This window comes from Choloepus didactylus, chromosome 13, assembly GCF_015220235.1.
Source record: "Choloepus didactylus isolate mChoDid1 chromosome 13, mChoDid1.pri, whole genome shotgun sequence".
In the NCBI taxonomy this organism is placed as follows: Eukaryota; Metazoa; Chordata; class Mammalia; order Pilosa; family Megalonychidae; genus Choloepus; species Choloepus didactylus.
The window spans coordinates 90401996-90424652 of record NC_051319.1 but is presented as its reverse complement, the minus strand read 5'-3'; the positions used below and the strand labels follow the sequence as shown (position 1 = coordinate 90424652).

The 22657-nt window shown below is 34.3% G+C and overlaps 1 protein-coding gene across 4 annotated transcripts in view; it reads right to left on the bottom strand.

The window, feature by feature from the left end:
- RBM27 (RNA binding motif protein 27) overlaps positions 1-22657 on the bottom strand; it is an 84286-nt gene that overhangs the window by 3367 nt on the left and 58262 nt on the right. For all 4 annotated transcript variants that reach the window (XM_037801330.1, XM_037801329.1, XM_037801331.1 and 1 more), the window contains 5 exons: positions 13080-13199; positions 12088-12162; positions 11785-11949; positions 10313-10417; positions 9993-10184 (listed from right to left, as the gene is read on the bottom strand). In XM_037801330.1, coding sequence (XP_037657258.1) covers positions 9993-10184; positions 10313-10417; positions 11785-11949; positions 12088-12162; positions 13080-13199 — 657 coding nt within the window. The remainder of the gene's footprint in view (positions 1-9992; positions 10185-10312; positions 10418-11784; positions 11950-12087; positions 12163-13079; positions 13200-22657) is intronic.

The window sequence follows — 22657 nt, the reverse complement described above, 5'->3', positions numbered from 1 at the left end:
TTAAAGCAAGGAAGTGATTATCTTAAAGTGAGCATAATGGTTACGTCTCTGAAGAGACGAGTGTGACTAAGAGAGGGATATGAGGAAGGCTTTTGCGGATACGGGCAATGTTCTATTTCAGAGCCTGAGGGATGGGTATATGGGTATTTGCCTTCTGATAAATCACTGAACTATACATTTGCACTTAGTAAACTTTAAGTATTACTGCTACAATTTTAAAGAAATTAACACATAAGATATTTATGTGAAAAGAGCAATGTTTGGAATGCAGCCTTGTATTCATATGACCCCATTTTGGCAATTAAAAAAAAAATTACTTCATCTATATATTGTTAAAAACACAACTCCTTTTTTCTGTAAAAATATATAAAGAAAACAGAAAAAGAATTTTAGGACCAGCCTCTTGAAAGGTCACATACCTGTTATAATATCCAATTTTTCTATACACACACACACATACTCTATTCTCACACACGTACCCATATATGCCTTGAAACAATGAAATATTGAAAAACTGCCTAAATGTCCATCAATATGGGTTTGTTTAAATCAAGTATAGAATATTTATATAACGAAATACCATGAAGCAATAGCATGGTATTAGTAGGGTAAATATGTATTAGTAGGGTAAAATTTCTAATAAATACTAAGTGAAAAGATTATGCAAAAGTGTTGTACAACATGCTACCATTTGTGTAAAACATATATATTATATATATATATAATATATATAAAATACAATATGTATAGAATATCTGCAAGGAGATATGTGAGAAACTGGCAGTAATTACCTCTGGTGACAAAAACTGGGTGACTGGTGGTAGAAGGGAATCTTTTCATTGTATACACTTTTATTCCTTTTATATTTTGTATAATATAAATATAATAGAATTAAAATAAAAAATGAATACATATATATAGATATGTGTGTGTGTGTATATATATATATAAACAAACAGATTATATACCATTCATGAAAAATTATATGCAGTAGCCTAAACTAGGAACCTTTGAAATAAGTTTCTCAGGGAGAACCTCATCCAGTTCAGTTATTTTCCCAGATAAGAAACTGATGCCAAATCTTGGCCAGTCATCATTAATCAATCACCTGACTGATGAAGATGAAAAAACAAAACTGAAGCGCTATTGAGGGTTTAGGTAAATAGGTAGTCTATTTGTCACTAGACACATAAATTAATATAACACTCCTGCAGGGTTATTTGGCAATCTATACCAAAATTTTAAATATGCATGCTTTTGATCCATTCATCTCGTTCCTAGGAACTTACCTAAAGCAATGGTTCTCAACTGGACACAACAGTATTGCTCTAGGAGGCATTTTCGTTGTCATAATGACTAGAGAGCACTTCTCGGCATTTAGTAGGTGGGCGCCAGGGATGCAAAAAGTCTTGTGATGTATAGGAATATTCCACATAATGAAGAATTATCCCATTCAAAAATGTCAAGTCCAAGAAGATGTATTTTGTTCACAGTAATGAAAAATGGGAAACACCCTAACTAGCCATCAGTATGGAACTGGATACATAAATCACGGTATAGCCTTTCAAAAGAATGTTTTTAAATAAGACAAACCTGTGGCTATTGCTTAAACTCCCTGAGCCTCCATCTCCTTATTTGTAAGATGGAGTACACAATACCTACGCTGTAGAGTAGTTGTAAGAATGTTTACCCAGGAAGGGGGCAGTGCCTCAAAAAGTTAGACAGAATTACCATATGACCTGGCAATTCCACTTCTAGGTACATACCCCAAAGAACTGAAAACAGGGACTCAATTAGATACTTGTACCAATTGTTCCTATCAGCATTACTCATAATAGCCAAAAGGTGTAAACACCTTTATGGGTGAAAATACAAGTTCCCAAAAGCAAAAGTAGTACGTATGCATATCATAGATAGCAGGGCTGGAAAGATGTTCATTAAAATGCAATTTGTTTGATTTCAGATTTTTTGTGCTTTCTCCTTTATAATTTGTGTGGTTTGAATATTCTAAAAGCAGAAATTATCTTTGTAAAGAAAAGAAAAAAATTAAGGTAGTCTAGATAGTTTCAATGACTTTACAAAGGTTAGAAAGTTATTACTGCCACATTTCAATAGTAATTCTAGCTACCAAAATTGTATTTTTATCTGAACAGTCTTCTATATGGCAGAAAAGGTAACCTCCTGATCACTTGTGGCAGACAATGGCAATAAATATCAGTAGTTCACAAAGATCTACCATTATTAAAAGTTTTTAACAAGGTCTAATGAACAGCAATCAATGAAGCACTATCAAGAAAAGTTTCTCTGAAGGTTAAATCCAGAGAAAAGGTTAACTTTTGTTCTGGTTAATGCAAAAGAAAACTGACTGCCTGAACTATTACTTCTGTGTACAGTAAAACTCTCAAAGATATTTTTAGACACTTGGAGGATGAGAAAGGATAAAACCTGCCTACAGAGGATGTAGAGTCAGGCTAATAGTATGTGAAAAGTCTTTTATAATTACAGTAGTCATACTCAGTTGTTTTATATGCAGTTCCAAAGTGGCATGGGGAGGGGAGTTGGAAGTTTCTCGCCGGTAACAACAAAAAAATTGTAATGATTTACACAAATATATTTGGGGTATAGAAACTTAGAATTCTAAACCTCTTACTTTCTTAAGAATCAAAGAGTCTTTCTGGTTAAAGATGGAGGACTGACCACCATAGTATGTAATTTTGTACACTTTCCACACCCCACTGAAACTGAGTGACTGTTTAAAAGGCATAAATCCACAAGGACAGAGAAAATGAGAGAGAATATCACAAAGCCAAAAAATTTGGGAAGCTGAAAAGCAGCTACTGAGAAGTCAACAGATAATGTTTAAAATTTTAAAATCAAGAAGTAATAACAAAAGCAGACTATTTAAAATCAGAATATCAAAAGAATCAGCTAAAAGTGAACACCTCCAGGGAAAGGAAAATGGGAGAATGGAGCAGGATACTGCTTAATAATCTTGTGGCTAAATTAATTTGATTCCTCAAATGATGTTCATGTTAGCTTTTATAAAACCAAAAACTAAAAAATTTATAATGCAAGAATCTAAGGGACTTGGGATTGTTGCTATTTCCTTCTTTCTATATTTACATGCTTTCCAAGTTTTCTTCAGGGAACACCATGGGAGGCACTGTTAATTGTCTAACCTTAAACTACTATTTTATCTCTTTTCTTTCTAATAGATCCTAATTTCCGTCACTGGCCAATCACCATATTTGAGCCTCAGCTCAGAGGGAGAACCATGATTGGTTTAAACTTTCCCTTCACCAGGGATGAGTTTAGAAATGGGTGACAATTCTGGCTAAGACATGTGAGAGTATGTCTTCTAGGTAGGAGGATGTTTGTCTGTTTGTGAAGGGTGGGGGCCTTTTCTGGAAAAGATTTTCCTCATTCTTTTTTAAAGTGGTATAATGGGAGAAGGAAGTATTTGAAGATAAGCAAAGCAGAATTCACAATTCTCAAGGAACAGCAAGTCACTGTGATACTGAGGCTCGTTCGTGTGCCAATACATATTGTCAGATCAGCCCGTATGAAAGGAGAGGTCATATGGATCATATAACACTAATGAAGATAATGGAACCCAGTTGGTTAATTTGGCATGCTGATATGTTACAATGTACTGAATGGTTCATTTGCCTAGGGAATTCTGAAAATCGATGTTTGCTAATGGGGTTGTCTTGTGACCAAAAGGCACTGTGATGTGGTTGGCTGGGGTCCAACACTGTTGCCCTGTTTGCTGGTGGCCTATCACCTTTTTGTATATATGTTCTATCTCACAATAAGAAAATAATTGAAACTGTGGTGCTGTAACTTGTAACATTTTTGGAAATTTCCTATATAACTACTTGTTAAATCATACTTTGAAAGACATTATTTGTATATATGCTACATTTCACAATAAGGAAATAACAAACTGTGGAACTGTAATTCATAATATTCTTTGAAATTTGCTCTCTACTTGTTAAACTGCACTTGGAAAGTTTTCACTTTCATGTATATATGTTATATTCTACAATAAAAAATATGATTAAAAGAAAAAAAAAACCAGCCATATGCACACCACCAGCCCTTGTCTCATCTTAACCATGTGCAATTTGTCTTTTATAAAGCTTTAAGTATCTTACAGCTTGCCTTTTTAATGTTAGTCACAATGTTTTTATGGTTTGAAGTTTAGTTTCATGTCAGTACACTGAAAGGAAATATACATTATCTTAATGTTGATGACAGAAATGTTTGGTTGCCTTGTGTGTCAACTGAATGCATACCTAATTGTAAAAAAATTTTTTTACAACATTGGAAATTTGGAAGTTAATGTTTTTTGTAAGCAAAAAGAATTATGACAGAAATTTATCCTAGCAAGAGTTTAACAAAGTAGGATCAAACCCTAATGGTTTGAGCCAGTTTCTTATCCTAAATGTTTCCTCCCTTTTTACAACCTCTGTCCAGCACCTCTTGGTTAAATAATGTCTGCTCTGAGACATGAAATTAATAGGGAACTATGAAATAAATTATTTTAAAACAACAAAAAGAAAGGAGCATAAGAAAGGCATACTTTCTTTTCTGCCTTTGGACATTTTTATTAGAAGTTGTGATGTTTGCTTGTGCTGCAGCCACCCTGACACCAAGAGGAAAAAAGCTTGAAAACAAAAGCCAGCATTCTAGGACAACAGAGGAGAAATATGGAAAAAACCTGTATGGCTGAGTTATTGAATTAATCAGTCCTAAAACTTCCTCAACTCCAGACTTCTTGAAAAGAGATAAAATAAATGTCCACATTTTTCAGGTCATTTATCTGTTATTGACAGCCAACTGCACCAGGAGAGAAACATGCATTACTTTCATAATTAGAAAGAAAAAAAATCCAAGTTCCACCATGTATCACTGAATTTAACAGCTAAATCACACTACCACAATTCAAAAATCTTGGTGATTAATTGATAAGATTCCATTCGAAAAAGGCCAAAGTACAGTATTCCAAGTATTCCAAACATTTAGGGCAAATAACTTTCACTGTTGAAACTAACCAAACCTCTCCTTAATCAGGGGTAAAAGAATTACCCCTAGCTCTGTATGTGACCTTAAGCAAGGGTGTATGCCTTAAATTTTTTAGCTATGGACCTAGACTTTAATGTTAAAATATTTAAACGGAATTCTTCATGAAGATCTTTAATATCCTCAGAAGAATATTCATTTAAGATTCTTTAAAAAAAAAGTTCTTTGTGGACTCACTGATTTTGATATTGAAAACATACAAAACTCCATATATTATATAATATACAACCAAATTATTTTTTATATATTTCAAACTTAAAACAATAAAATATATAAATGCTATAATACATAAATGTTATATATAATATATAAAGTAACATATAATAACATACACCAGGGATTGGTAAAGTATGGTCTACAGGCCAAATGTGGCCCTGTACCCTGTTTTTGCTGGCCTTTGAGCTAACAATGGTTGTTACCTTGAAAGTGTTGTTAAAAAAGAAGAAAAAGAAAGCAGCAGCACCAGGAGCAGCAGCAAATGTGGCAGAGACTACAGGTAGCCAGCAAAGCCTAAAATCACAAAGCCTAAAATATTTTCTATCTGGTCCTTTACAGAAAGTTTGCTGACCCCTTGTGCCAGTTTGGATGTATTATGTCCCACAAAACGCCATGTTCTTTGATGGAATCTTATGGGGACAGATGTATTAGTGTTGATTAGGTTGAAATCCTTTGACTGTTTCCATGGAGATGTGACTCAATCAACTGTGGGCAAGACTTTTGATTGGATAATTTCTATGGAGGCATTACCGTACCCATTCAGGGTCAGTCTTTACTGAATCACTGGAGTACTTTAAAAAGAGTCACACATAAACTTGCATATAATTGTGCCTAAGAGTCTCCCCGTGAGTACCTCTTTGTTGCTCAGATATCGACCTCTCTCTCTCTCTGAGTCACCTCGGCAGGTGAACTCGCTGCCCCTCTCCTGCCCCACACATGGGACCCGACTCCCAGGGGTGTAAATCTCCCTGGCAACGCAGGATATGACTCCCAGCCTGGCATCGTGGGATCGAGAATATCTTCTTGACCAAAAGGGAGATGCAAAATGAGACGAAATAGTTTCAGTGGCTGGGAGATTTCAAATGGAGTCGAGAGATCAGTCTGGTGGATATTCTTATGCACTATACAGATAACACCTCTTGGGTTTTAATGTATTGGAATAGCTAGAAGTAAATACCTGAAACTATCAAACTCAAACCCAGTAGTCTGGGCTCCTGAAGACAACTATATAACAATGTAGATTACAAGAGGTGACAGTCTGATTGTGAAAACCTTGTGAATCACACTCCCTTTATTGTATGGATGGATGAGTAGAACAATGGGGACAAAAACCAAATGAAAAATAGGGTAGGATGGGGGGGATGATTTGGGTGTTCTTTTTCACTTTTATTTTTTATTCTTATTATGATTCTTTCTGATGTAAGGAAAATGTTCAGAAATAGATTATGGTGATAAATGTGTAACTATATGATCATTCTGTGAACAGTTGACTGTACACCATGGATGACTGTATGGTATGTGAATATATTTCAATAAAACTGAATTTAAAAAAAAGAGCCACACAGGCCCAGACGCAGAGCAGCTAAGAGTGACATTTTGCTAGACCAGCTATAGCTGAGAGACATTTTGAAGATGGCTGTTGAAAGCTGCAACCTAGAGAAGATCCTGGGAGAAAGCCATTTTGAAACCAGAACTCCAGAGCAGACGCCAGCCATGTGCCTTCCCAGCTAACAGAGGTTTTCTGGACGCCATTGGCCATCCTCCAGTGAAGGTACCCAATTGCTTGTGCCTTAGCTTGGACATTTTATGGTCTTAAGACTGTAACTGTATAACCAAATAAACCCCCTTTTATAAAAGCCAGTCCATTTCTGGTGTTTTGCATTCCAGCAGCATTAGCAAAATGGAACACCCCGATACAAGCTATTAATGTATTTATATATTCATGTTATGTTTTATGTTGTTATATACAGTCTACATTATATAGTAAATGTACATTATACATTTATATATACTTTAATTAAAAATTGACTTGAATTCTGCCAGAAATAGCAATTAAATATACTTTCATTACAAGTTTATGCACAATTTTGTATTCTACCTTTCTTTAACTTGATAGTCAATCCTGAGAATTTTCTCATATCACTAAATATTCTTTGAAAAATATTCTTAACGGCAGCAAAAGTAAAGCTGTAACTATGGGAACATTTAGATTGGTCCCATTTTTTCATATTACAAAGAGTATTACAATGAGCATACTTATAGATACTATTTACACATAATCACAGTAATCATAAGGATGATAAATTCTTCGAAACTGATTTACAAAAACAAACCTTCAAGGATTCCAGAATTAGATCCTCATACTTCAGAACAGCTTCACTCAAGTCTATTCATTATCTTTCATACAGATACAGTTCATTCATGATCCTTGCACAATCATTAAGGATAATAAAAGGTCACCGAAAATAATAATTTTATCTTGGATTTTGTGGGATAAAGACTTTGAAGAATTCCCCTTTAAATTTGCTAAATTTATCGACAATAATGTCTAGGCATGTGTATTCTTGTATTTCGTTCAAAGAAAGCATACTTTACTGCCCAAATATCTATTATTAGAGTAAGTGTGACCCTAGATTCAAGACTACCTGATATTACCCTTAACAACAACAACAACAACAACAAAAAAACAGAAAAAGCTATCAAAACCCAAGGCAGTCAACTTGAAAGGTGGAATCACTGCCCTCCCCCCTACGTGGGATCAGACACCCAGGGGAGTGAATCTCCCTGGCAACGTGGAATACGACTCCAGGGGAGGAATGTAGACCTGGCATCGTGGGATGGAGAACATCTTCTTGACCAAAAGGGGGATGTGAAAGGAAATGAAATAAGCTTCAGTGGCAGAGAGATTCCAAAAGGAGCCGAGAGGTCACTCTGGTAGGCACTCTTATGCACACTTCAGACAACCCTTTTTAGGTTCTAAAGAATTGGGGTAGCTGGTGGTGGATACCTGAAACTATCAAACTACAACCCAGAACCCATGAATCTCGAAGACAGTTGTATAAAAACGTAGCTTATGAGGGGTGACAATGGGATTGGGAAAGCCATAAGGACCACACTCCACTTTGTCTAGTTTATGGATGGATGAGTAGAAAAATAGGGGAAGGAAACAAACAGACAAAGGTACCCAGTGTTCTTTTTTACTTCAATTGCTCTTTTTCACTCTAATTATTATTCTTGTTATTTTTGTGTGTGTGCTAATGAAGGTGCCAGGCATTGATTTGGGTGATGAATGTACCACTATGTAATGGTACTGTAAACAATCGAAAGTACGATTTGTTTTGTATGACTGCGTGGTATGTGAATATATCTCAATAAAAAAAAAAAAAAAAACAACCCAAGGCAGCGTTTTTTGTTCTTCCTCATCTGCCTTGGTTTTTTTGCTCCTTCTGCAAATACCTAGAAACTCCTATATCCACTAACTGCATGCCATGTTTCAGATTTATCAAATGCATTTATGTAAAAATCAGTTATTATTAGATACATTTGTATGGGTCTACTTTTGAGAAGGAAAGAGATCCAACTGAATATGACCTGGTGGGGTTAAACTTAGACATCTATATATAGTCTCCAGTGCTCCTCCGGATCCAGCATCAACTTCCAACATAGTAAGATCACCAACTTTTTGTAGGCAGGAACTTTCTGCATTGAGTCATATTTACAAAAATTATGCTTTACATAATCAATCCCATCTCACTTTACCAGAACTAGCATTGGGCCTAAACACCCAATTTATTTGGCAAGGAGGTTTTAATTTTGTATACTCAACAACACTAACAGACAAAAATCAATGTTCATGTAGCCTCTGAAAATAACCCTGTGCATGCGTAGTGCTCCCCCGTGTATTAACTTCTTTACTCTTCAAAGTAACCCTATGAGAATACTAGAGCTGGTATTCTCTCACTTCACAAAAAATGAAAAATAAGGGTCAGACCAGTAAAAGAACTGCCTCAACAGTGAATAGGCTACAAACCAGATGGCTCTCAAATTTGGACACTCTTTATAACTGCCCACCATTCTCCATGAGTCAGGGTAAAATAGAGTAAGGGGTACCTTACTGGTATGAACACTTGGGGTGTAGCCTTGTTCTTTATGGTTTATTTCACCATCTTCAACACTTAATAGGGCTGAATATGTTTTATCCCAAAGAAGTTGTGTGAGAAGCAGGGAACCTGGATTTTATCAACCAAATATGCATTTTTAACTTGGTTCTCCCACTTATTAACCATACAACCTTGGCAGAATTATTTTTAAGCTTTGGTTTTCACATCTGTACACATGGGATTTCACATGTACCTTATAGCAATTTAAATTTAAATGAGATCATGTGTGAAAATGCCCTTGCAGAAATGACACTCAATAAATGTTTACTGAATGAATTAATGAATAGTTGGAAAAAGTATAAATTCTACATATGCATAAATAATAAAGATACTTACTTGTAGCAAAACTTTATTTGCATGTTTGTCTAAAAGTAAGTGATCACTACTGAAAACATATTATAATTAAACATGTTATGTTATCCTAATAAATTTCCCTTGAATTTTGCCTCCATTCCAGATTATTTTCACTTTTTGTATTATAAATAACCTATTAAGTCATGTAATAATCCTAAAAGAAAACCAAATGTAGGTTTGAAACAATTTGTCACTACAAATGCATTTATGTGGAGTATTATGGAATTATAAAGCAAAAGCTGCTTCTTGACCTTCAGATATAAGAATTTGCGAATAGCAATGTTTTTACAACTAAGTTTTCTAATCTATAAAACATTTGACATTTATACAGAATACAGCAAAGAAATGCTGAATACAATGTTTTTAGAATTAACATTTGCTTTTTTAAAAACTTACTGAGAAATGCTGAAGTAATTCCTCTTTTTCCTCCTCAGTGTATCCCCCAACTGTTAGTGCTTTGGGGCGGTGGTCCACTACCATGTGGTTTAGTGAGCCTCTTCCTCTTCCTCCACGGCCTCGACCTCTTCCTCGACCTTGAGAGGACATAGTCTTTCCTCGACCCACTGGTAAAATACCTAATCGTGCCGCCTGAGTAACATCAATGAAGAGTAAAATATAATATCCATTGTTAGACCAAATCTTGAAAAACAGAGGAAGACAGAACTACTGATTGAGATATTAAATGTGATAAGTTAGTAACTCCTCTTAAACCTCACCTCAACCTGTAACTGACTGAGTTTTTTCCGTAACTCTGTTGTGTCTTCTCCTGAGGATAGTCTCTTGTGGAGGTCCAGTTCAGTATCTAACAGCTCTTTCTGGGCCTTTGGAAAAATTAAGAGTGAGAAGATTTATTAGAGAACTTCCAAGTTCTACAAGAACATTATGCTTAAAGAATAACACACATCTCTTTTGGGATAATATGAACGACACAAAGCAATAAATATTGGGTGTTTTAGGGAATACAATTTAACAGATAGACCACCACAAAAATGTAGAGAGTATAATGATTATCAGTGGAAAATAAGAAGCAATCTTACTGCATGAGTTAGCCTAAAAATCAGACCTTGGGAACTGACATCTGAGATGAGGGCTCTGAGAATAATTTTCACATAATAAAACACTATATATGAAACACAATGGTGCAAAATAAATTATATAGTAAAAATTAATGAATTATATAGTAAAAATTAACAGAGTAAAATTAATTATATAGTAAAAAATTATATAGCAAAAATTAATAGTAAAAATTATATAGCAAAAATTAATGAAGGAGTAACAGTTACATAATTAATGAAGGGATAATAGTTACATAGTTACTTCCAGATTTGAACCCTGTTACTTTTGCCCTTCTTTTTATTTTAGAAACAAATTCTTTATCAATTTTAGGTGGTATGACTGTGAGATATTTTTTTTTCTTCCTGAACTCTAAAGTTTTTAAAATTGCATATGTTCTTTACACAACTGGGGAAAGTTTCAATAACTTGTAATTTTTAGTATCTTTAAAGATGTAATCTTAATTAAAACTTTATGTTTCTGTATGGATAAAAAAACAATTTCAAATGTAAATTAATATGGTACATAACATAATTTGTATTCTATGTATCTGACATATTTATTCCCACTTCTCAAAGGGATGCAATCTAATCTAAAATCTCACTACAGAACTATGGTATAATGGAACTACTATGTAAACCAAACACCCTTCTCAAGTAAAGGAAACAGATAGAAATAAATAAAATTAAGATTTAAATGGATCAAGAACCTCTGATTATTCTTTTCGGCATCATGCCACACTACTACCAATATTAAAGCCAGTGATTTTTTTTTTTATTTAAAAGGGATGGTTTTATTACATTATCACAGAATTAGAAAAAAAACCCTGCTGAAACAAGAAACATTTCTTTTCTCCCATCACTCTAGTGGCTTCTTCTTCAGCATAGAATATGAAAAAAAAAATCTATTATAAAACACATCATTGTTCAAACAGGTTCTTATCACCTCTTCTCAAAAATAGGACATAGCATCTATAGAAAAACAAACAAACAAAATACATTGTAGCCAAATTGCTTGCCTGTCTCCCCATCAGACTATCAGCTACCTATGTTACCACTGTACTTTCACAGTGCCAGGCACAAAGAAGACAGATGCTCAATAACCCTACATTGAATGAAAAAATGGAAACTAATACCTCTGTCTTTGTCTTCATTTTAGATGGCGTAGAGACTGCAGAAGATGTTTTTAATTCATCTTTCAATTGTGAGATCTTTTCTCCAAGCTCTTTCAAAGTCTTCATTATATTTGCTCTCTCTTCTGGTTTCATATTTTTGTTTTTTTCTAGCTTGGATATTAGCATCTACAAAATAAAGAGGAAAAATTAAAATCACACTTAGTAAATTTTAATATAAATAAAGCTTAAAAACTTTAGACAGGTATCTTTGCAAAATCTATTCTACAGATCAATTTCAGCATCCAACCAATGAGCAGGTCTTACCTTTTGACATTCTATTTGTTTTTCTAACACTTCTTGTCTCTTTTTCCTCATATCTTGCTGCAGCTTCATTGCCTCCTGTATGAACAGGTAAAGAAGAAATTAGTAATGGATAACAAAATTTCCAATGATATACAATGGTGCTATATTTTCAATTCATTTCTTTCAGGACATCCCTGTATAAGCCTTATTTCCCTCCTAATGAAAGAATAACTGAAACCAGAAATAAAACTTTCAATATATTTTCCCCAACACTTCCAATATAATAATTTACATTTATATTTAAATGTATTTTTAAAAATATTAAACACAAATTAGCTATATCAGGTTTATTCAGTTGAATGACCCAAATGTCTCTGTGAAGAAAAACAATAAATGTTTTCACTTGCCAATTTAATAAGTCAAATCCATATTTTTGGAGTTTAAAGTTTAAAACTGTGACATGCAGCTATATGTTAGAAATAACAAGAAAACCTATGGATTTTTGCCAGGAAAATTATGCCTCTGTATTCCATAGTTAATTAAATCTCTAATTATATTAAAAAAAACCCATGAGAGCTTAAATCTAGGTTGAAAATGAAACTCAGAACTTAACTACATGAAGAATACTACATAAACATTATACCTTATGCAAAACATCACTTAACTTACAAAAGCAGAAAGGAATTAGAAGGGAAAATAAATACTCAAAAAAAAAAATTGCTTCTCTCCCTTGGAGAAAAAAGCAAACATGACAGCTCACTGCTATTTATTTTTATATTGAAAAAATTTTATTCTTTGTGTTTGGTGTGGCCTCTGAAAGGCAACTGCAAAGCATTTTTTCTGTTGTTTCTCCTTTTTTTCAAGAGCACATTAATTAGGGAAGAAGCTAGAGAAGCAAAATAAACATGATGCAGTTCCATAACAACATGAACCGATTCAAAAGTATTAATATAATCACTTTAGAATTAAATGAGTCCCTTCCTTTTTAAGGCAAACAGGATTAAGGTTATTACCTGTTTCTTTTTAAGAGCTTCTTGAACATCATGAGATTTAGACCCTGAACAAAGTTTTGAAGGTGTCTTTAAGTTTGAGGAGCTGTAAATCATTTTTGGATGGCCTGGAGTTGAAAATATCTAAAAACACAAATAAGAGTAAATTAAATCTTAGAACACTTAAAAATAATTTTTTAGAAAGATTGCATTTATTTCTACATTAATTTTTTTATATATAAAAACTTCATTTATAAAAACTATTTCTTCATACATAAAATTCAAAGACAATAATTCTTTAGCAGTAACATTATTTATCTACGCAATCTCATGTTTTTCCTTTTTTTTATACTTAATTTTTTAATTGCGGGAAAAAGGCATCCAGAAGTTGGCTTGGTACTTACACAGCTAGACCATAGTGTTCTTTTGTTGAACACAAACAATTTCACAGAATATCAGCATCAGAAAAGGTCACTCTGTGACCATGATGAATAAAGATAAAAACAAGACCACTTCATAACTCCCTAATCATGACTGAACACTCCAAGCCATACATACAACTAAATATCCCTCTAAGCTGGCTAACACAAGTGACTACTGCTTCTTTACCAGTTGAAGCTTTAGCCTCATTCTAGTCTTTCACATTTATAGGTTAGATTTATTAAGATGTCTAGTCATAGAATCACACATTGCTTCCATATTTAACACTCCCTACAAACACCTAAATCCAGTCCAAGTCCAAAAATAAGTTTTTCTAATACTTCTGAAATACCACACCATTCTCATTGCGTGCATGCTTCCTTACTGACTAATAAATCCAACTGGTTCAACTACAGGTGTGCTCCTGGGGGTCTTTGGCTGGAGGGTATCATCACAAGTTATCTTCCATTAAGTGAAGCATCAAATAAAAATCCATGTTTCTAACAAACGTAAACTTTTCTAAGAATTACAGTACCTTGCAATCATGATCTTAATCTTATACTTAATTAAATGCTACATGAATTTACAATTGAATGTGTAACAAGTAGATGGCTCACAGATCTGACTTGGCAAGCAACAGGAAGTGCCCACTTCTACTGTTATCCTTTTGATATTTAGATTCCTTTCCTCTTCTGAACAAATGACAGTCCAGTTAACCATCCCCTCTTTAAGGCATAGCAGAGCTACAAGGTACACTACAGTCTGGTTCAAATCTTCCCCAGCACACTCGGCTCTTTTTTTCCTTTCTTTCTAAAATTTACTATGAATATGTGATATGAAATGCAGAAAAGAAAAATATTAAGAAATTCATGTAGCTTTAGCAATGAACAATCTGAAGAGGAAATTAAGAAAAAATTCCATTTACAATAGTAAGTAAAAGAGTCAAACATCTAAGAATAAATTTAACAAGCATATAAAGGACTAGGACTTATACATGGAAAACTACAAAACATTGCTAAAAGAAATCAAAGGTCTAAATAAATGGAAGGACATTCCATGCTCATGGAAGGGATGACTGATTATGGTCAAGATGTCAATGCTACCCAAAGCAATTTACAGATCCAAGGCAATCTCAATCAAAATTCCGACAGCCTTCTTTGCAGAAATGGAAAAGCCAATCATCAAACTATTTGGAAGGATAAGAGTATGAGTAGCCAAAACCATCTTAAAATTAATGAAGTTGGAGGACTCACACTTCCCAATTTGAGGACTTACCACAAAGCTACAGTGGTCAAAACAGCATGCTACTGGCAAAAGGACAGAGATACAAGACCAATGAAATTGAATTGAGAACTCAGAAACAGACTCTCCAATCTATATAGATTTAATGCAATTTTATTGAGATATATTCACATAACATACAATCATCCAAAGTGTACAATCAATTGCTCACAGTATCATCATATAGTTGTGCATTCATCACAATCAATCTTTGAATATTTTCATTACTCCACAAAATAAATTTAAAATTAAAATAAAAAAGAACACTCAAAACATCCCATTCTCCTCCTCCCCTCATTGTTCATTTACTTTTTAATGCGGTTTTATTGAAATATATTCACACACCCAAGTCATCCATAGTGTACATTCAATTATTCACAGCATCATCATACAGTTGTGAGTTCATCAACAGAATCAATTTTTGAACCTTCTGCTTACTCCAAAATAAAAAAAAAGCAAAAAAGAACACCCAAAACTTTCCATCCCCTCTATCCCACCCTATTCTTCATCTAATTTTTGTCCCCATTTTTCCACTCATCTATCCATACACTGGATAAAGGGAGTGCAAGCCACAAGGTTTTCACAATCACAGTCACACTGTGCAAACTACATAGTTATATATTCTTTTCATCTTCAAGAATCAAGGTCACAGAGTTGCAGTTCGACAGCTTCAGGTATTTCCCTCTAGCCATTCCAACACACTAAAAACTAAAAGGTAGTATCTCTATAGCACATTAAGAATACCCTCCAGAGTGACCTCTTGACTCCATTTGAGATCTCTCAGCCACTGGAACCTTATTTTGTTTCATCTCTCTTCCTCCTTTTGATTAAGAAGATTTTCTCAATCCCACAGTGCTGGGTCCATACAGCAAACTGATTTTTGACAAGGGTTTCAAGTCCCTTCAAAAAATGGTACTACTGCCCTCCCAACTATGTGGGACATGACTCCCAGGGGTGTAATCTCCCTGGCATCACGGGACATGACTCGCAGGGATGAGCTTTGCCGTGGCATCATGGGATTGAGAAAGTCTTCTTGGACCAAAAGGGGGAAGAGAAATGAAACAAAATAAAGTTTCAGTGGCTGAGAGATTTCATATTGAGTAGAGAGGTCATTCTAGGGATTATTCTTGTGCATTATATAGATACCCCTTTTTATTTAGTGTATTGGAAGAGCTAGAAGGAAATACCTGAAACTGTTGAACTGCAACCCAGTGGCCTTGATTCTTGAAGATGACTGTGTAACTACATAGCTTACACTGTGTGGCTGTGTGATTGTGAAAACTCTGGCTCCCACTTCCTCTACCCAGTGGATGAACAGATGAGTAGAAAAATTAGGACAAAAAGTAAATGAATAATAGGGAGGGATGGGGGGTATGGGATGTTTTGGGTGTTCTCTTTTACTTTAATTCTTTTATTCTTTTCTTTTGTGGTAATGAAAATGTACAAAAATTGATTGTGGTGATGAATGTACAACTATATAATGGTACTGTGAACAATATCACTGTGGGTGGCTGTATGGTTTGTGAATATATCTCAATAAAATTGAATTTTTTTTAAAAAAAGCAAAAAAAAAAAAAAAAAAAGTGTGCTAGGAAAACTGGATATCCAGATCTGAAAGAATGAAAAGGGTCCCCTAACTCACACCATATATAAAAGTTAACTCAAAATGGATCAAATACCTAAATAAGAACCAAGACTACAAAACTAGAAGACCTTGTGTTTGGCAATGTTTTTTTTTAAACTTTACACCCGTAACACAAACAACAAAAGAAAAAATAGATAAATGGGCCTCATCAAAATTAGAACTCTTGTGCCTCAGAGGAATTTATCATGAAATTTTAAAAAGACAATCTACAGAATGGGAGAAAATACGTGGAAGCCACATATCTGATTAGAGTTTGATATCCAAAATATATAAAGAAACCCTACATCTCAACAATAAAGACAACACAATCAAAATATGGGCAAGAGACCTGAACAGACATTTCTCCAAAGAAAATACACAAATGGACAAAGAACACATGAAAAGATGCTCAAGATCATTAGACATTAGGGAAATACAAATCAAAATGAGATATTACTTTATACCCACTAGAATGGTAACTATTTTTGAAAAAACAAAAATTAACAAGTGTCAATTTGTTAATTATAAATAAATAGTGCTTTGGGAATGTTATTTATTGCTTTGGGAATGTTAAAATGGTTTGGTGGTTCCTTAGAAAGTTATATATAGAATTACCATATGACCCAGCAATCAGACTTCTAGGTATATGCACAAAAGCACTGAAAGCAAGGACTTGGACAGATATTTGCACACAAATGCCAGAAGATGGAAGTAATCCAAGTGTCCAAATGCAGATGAATGGATAAGCAAAATGTGGTATAGGCGTGCAATGGAATATTACGCAGCCATGAAAAGGAACGAAGTTCTAATACATGTGACAACATGGATGAACCTTGAAGATATGGTGAGTGAAATAAGCCAGACACTAAAGAACAAATACTGTATGAGCTCATTGATATGAAATAATTAGAATAAGCAAATTCATAGAGTCAGAAATTGGAGTAAAGGTTACCAAGGACTGGGGAGCGGGTAGGGAAAGGGAAGTTAAAGCTTAATGGGTACAGAATTTCTGTTTGGGGTGATTGAAAGTTCTGGTAATGGTGACGGCAGCACAACATTTTGAATGTAATCATCACCACTTAATTATATATATGAATATGGCTAAAGGTAGAAATTTTAGGTTGTATATATGCTACTAAAATAAAAATTAAAAAAAAAATCTTCCAATGGGAGTTGGTGGAAAAAGACATTACTAGGACAACGGAATAAACTAGAATATAGAGTGCATATTTTATAACAAAGTTAAATTTCTTGAACTTGATAGCTGTACTTAGAGTGGTTATATAGTGAGTGTCCTTGTTCTCAGGATGTACCTGTAGGTATTAAGTGTTACAGCAGCATGATGTATACAACCTACTCTCAAATGTTAAGATAATGGACTGACTGACAGAAAGAAATGTCACAAAATGCTAAAAGTTAGTAAATCTGGTTATCTGGCAAAGGGCTATATTGGAGTTCTATGTATTATTTCGTATTATTTTTGCAACTCTCCTGAAAGTCTGAATCAAAATAAAAAGCAAAACAAAAATTAATAAGTGCTTGAAATAAAAAAAATTCCAATTTTCATGAGTAATACTTAAAAGATGTGAAGCCTCTTAAGGTCAGGGATTATATCTTAAACATTTTCACATCTCCATGGACACCTAATAAAAAACAGAAGTTCCATAATGACCACTGTTTTAGAACTTTGTAATAAAGTTGTATAGAATTGATTCTAGGGTTCTAATATTGTGCTTTTTTCCATAATCCTAAAACAAAGATATAGATATAGCAAGGACCAACTAAAAGTAAAGAAACAAAAATCATGCAAAATTCAATAATGGAAATTATACACCCAAATATTAACTTCTCTCAATCCCCACAATACTTAAATTTCCTCAAAATTCAGCAAAATTCAGCCACTTTAACCAAACAGGAAAAGTCCTCAAGTATTGTAAGAACCCTGCATAGCCGATGATCTTATTATCATATTTTTGAAATAAAAAAGGCAACATCTAACAATTTACTGAGCACTTACTATGTGCTAAATACTTTCCTTTTTTTCTTTACTAACATAAAAAATTTTAATCCCCACAGCAACATAGTGAGTTAGATACTTGTAAATTCAGTTTAATAAAAAGTAAACTATTGTGCACGAGTCATTTAACAGTCAGTAAGGCACAGGCCAAGTGAGTCAGGGGTATCTGACTTCATAGTCTGTAACTTTTTTTATTTTTCTCCTTTTTTTATAAGGGAATTTTTGAAACAGACAAAAGTACAGAGGTGTATAAAAAAAACTGATGTATTCTAGAAGTGGTTAAAATGGGAAATTTTGTGTTACACATAAGATACTACAATAAAAAGCTTAAAAAAAAAAGTTCCATGATTTATGCAGTCAAGGTTAGCTACTACTCTAGGAAAATGAGTCGCTGGTAACACTAGGGTAGTCTGTGTAAACTCCTAAGAGCTGGGGATTTGCGTGTTCCTGGCTGCATCCTCACGGCTAACATAAATGCCTATGGATGATTCTTTTATGCTTAATAAATTGTGAATTAAAAGAAAAACAAAAACACTTTTATCCTTTTCATTACAATTAGAGTATTACAATATTTTTTCTAAATAAGTTAGCAGGTGATTCTCATTTTAGCATAACAACAGTACTATTAAAGGGATGGTACTAAGACTGCTACCGTTTAGACCTCCTGTCATTATCAGTCAATGTCAACCACTGGGAAAAGGATGCCTCAATACAGAAGCATCATAATGACGGATGATATCCAATTTTTACTACATGTATACTTGGTGACTCTTTCATCTACTTTAAGAAAGAAAAGTTTTATCATAGAAATAATTTCTTATAAAAACTAATATATGCAAACACATATGGTCTTATTGTTCATGGTAAGTATAAAGCTCTGCATAGTCTAAAAAAACATCTGTTTTGTTTAATATTTTAAAGCTATATACAGTATTTAATAATTGAAGGATATGTTTTTACTTCCTTAATCCTAGTCCAATGCAGTGCATTTTTAATTATTCCTCAATGGTATATTGTAGCATGTTAAAGTTATATGCAAACATTAATCCCGTTAGTCATCAAAGTGTAAAATGCTTTTATGATGACATTATGCTAATAAAATGTATTTATATCTTTAAAAATCTGACGTATCCATCACTAAGAAACAACAATGATCAATTCATAAACTAATCTTGATTTATTTATATCCCCAATGACTATATCCTTATCCCAAATACATTATCATTTCATCTGTAAATATTTCAGTTGTATCTCTAAAAGATAAGGGCTCTTTCTTGTTTAAAGTACAAAACCATCACTGCACTTAAAGGATAACATTAATTATTTAAAATCATTAAATATTCACACCTCTGGACTGTATAATTTTCTAAACATTTTTTTCCCATTTGAAGTGGAATCTATGAAGGTCCATAGATATAGTACAATCGATGATGTCTTCTTAACTTACCTTTTTCTTAGTTTCTCTATCTCTTTCTGTTCCTTGCAAATTATTTGCTGAAGAAACCATTCAATAGTGTTCACTCATTCTACAGTGTTCACCATAGGATTCTCTGGTATCTTTTAATGTGTTCCTCAGTCCTCTGAATTTCCTTTAAGTTGGTGAGTAGATCTCGAGTCTTGATAAGAATTTTTCTTCTCTCTTTGACAGGACCCTAGTAATCTTTGATAACTTCCTTGCTTTCTGGTCTCAAAAAATATCCCTGGCTCACCTGGACATTACTAGCCACAGATCTGGAGATGGCCATTTCTCCAAGAATCCTTGGTTCCTTTGGGTGCTAGGTGTGCCTCATTGTCTCTGAGTTGGTCAGAGGTTTCAAGACCTTTTCAGTGAACAGAATTGTTCTGTTTGTTTTATTGTTTATTTGTCTTTTAAAGATAAAATACAACCCGAATTTACATTGATTACTTTCAATTCAAATTCAGGACTACAGTGTTTTTATTTAACCTCATCTATCTTAAATATGTCTCTTTTCAACCATACTGAAAAATCTCAGTTGTCAAGGACACTAACATAATTCCTCATTTAATTTATCCTACAGTACTCACTAATCAGTCTCAGAATACCAACATTGCCAACAGTATGATTGCTGACACCTTTTTTTATTTCTTTGTCTTCAGAATATATTCCACTAGGAATATAATCAAATCACTGTTTTAAAGCATTTGGAATAGTTCCTCTCCATGCGAATATGCTAGGTTCATTTGTTTCATTTTTCTTTTTTTTAGAGATTTATTTCATTTAATTTTTTAAATTAATAATTTGATATATTTACTTCAATCACATTTCATAATTTCTAGTTAAAATACATAAATAAACATGGAATACTTTTAAGACTACATAATGTTTTCTAAACGTTTAGCAAAGCAGACAAGCAAAGGAATCCAATTTATCATTAAAACTGACAGTAAAACATCATGAACTACTACAAAATTATTCATGGGAGAGACTAAAAAATTTTGGTTGGATTCTTAATGTTTGTTGAAAAGTGTTATTGCTTTGTTATTAATGACCTCAAAAGGAGATATTTTATGATACTGAATAAAAATGAACTAATTTAAAATTCATATCCTTTTGTTGCATATTGAACTCTATTCAACAATTCTCTTAGAATTCAAAGTTCAGTACAATTAATAAAAAGAGAATTATGTTTAGTTATTTTAGTGAAAATGTACCTCTGCAAAAAGCATTATATTTCTGATTTAAAACAGAAGGATTCTTCTAAGTATATGTATATGTGCAATAATACCATTGGTATGAAATTGTTTCCAGATTTTAGGAAAACAAGAGTGTCAACTCATTTAATGAGGCCACCATAACTTGGATACACAACTTCATAAATCCATTCCAAAAATGGAAAACTATAGATGAATATTTCTTATGAATTCAAACATATAAACCTACCTCAAAGCCTGTGGAGAATGCAGGGGTATTGGCCTACCCCACCTCAATGGTTGCTAACATAACCACAAATATAGGGGACTGGTGGTTTGATGGGTTGAGCCCTCTACCGTAGGTTTTACCCTTGGGAAGACGGTTGCTGCAAAGGAGAGGCTAGGCCTCCCTATAATTGTGCCTAAGAGCCTCCTCCCGAATGCCTCTTTGTTGCTCAGATGTGGCCCTCTCTCTCTAGCTAAGCCAACTCGAAAGGTGAAATCACTGCCCTCCCCCTTATGTGGGATCAGACACCCAGGGGAGTGAATCTCCCTGGCAACGTGGAATATGACTCCCGGGGAGGAATGCAGACCTGGCATCGTGGGACGGAGAACATCTTCTTGACCAAAAGGGGGATGTGAAAGGAAATGAAATAAGCTTCAGTGGCAGAGAGATTCCAAAAGGAGCCGAGAGGTCACTCTGGCGAGCACTCTTACGCACACTTTAGACAACGCTTTTTAGGTTCTAAAGAATTGGGGTAGCTGGTGGTAGATACCTGAAACTATCAAACTACAACCCAGAACCCATGAATCTCGAAGACACTTGTATAAAAATGTAGCTTATGAGGGGTGACAATGGGATTGGGAAAGCCATAAGGACCACACTCCACTTTCTCTAGTTTATGGATGGACGAGTAGAAAAATAGGGGAAGGGAGAGGCGGGGCAAGATGGCAGACTGGTGAGCTGTAAGTTTTAGTTACTCCACCAGGAAAGTAGGTAAAAAGCCAGGAACTGCGTGGACTGGACACCACAGAGCAATCTGTCTTTGGGCATACTTCATACAACACTCATGAAAACGTGGAACTGCTGAGATCAGCGAAATCTGTAAGTTTTTGCGGCCAGGGGACCCGCGCCCCTCCCTGCCAGGCTCAGTCCCAGGGGAGGAGGGGCTGTCAGCTCCGGGAAGGAGAAGGGAGAACTGCAGTGGCTGCTCTTATCGGAAACTCATTCTACTGATTCAAACTCCAACCATAGATAGACTGAGACCAGACACCAGAGACTCTGAGAGCAGCCAGCCCAGCAGAGAGGAGACAGGCATAGAAAAAAAACAACACGAAAAACTCCAAAATAAAAGCAGAGGATTTTTGGAGTTCTGGTGAACACAGAAAGGGGAAGGGCGGAGCTCAGGCCTTGAGGCACATATGCAAATCCCGAAGCAAAGCTGATCTCTCTGCCCTGTGGACCTTTCCTTAATGGCCCTGGTTGCTTTGTCTATTAGCATTTCAATAACCAATTAGATCTCTGAGGAGGGCCGTTTTTTTTTTTTTTTTTTTTTAAATCCTTTTTTCTTTTTCTAAAACAATTACTCTAAGAAGCCCAATACAGAA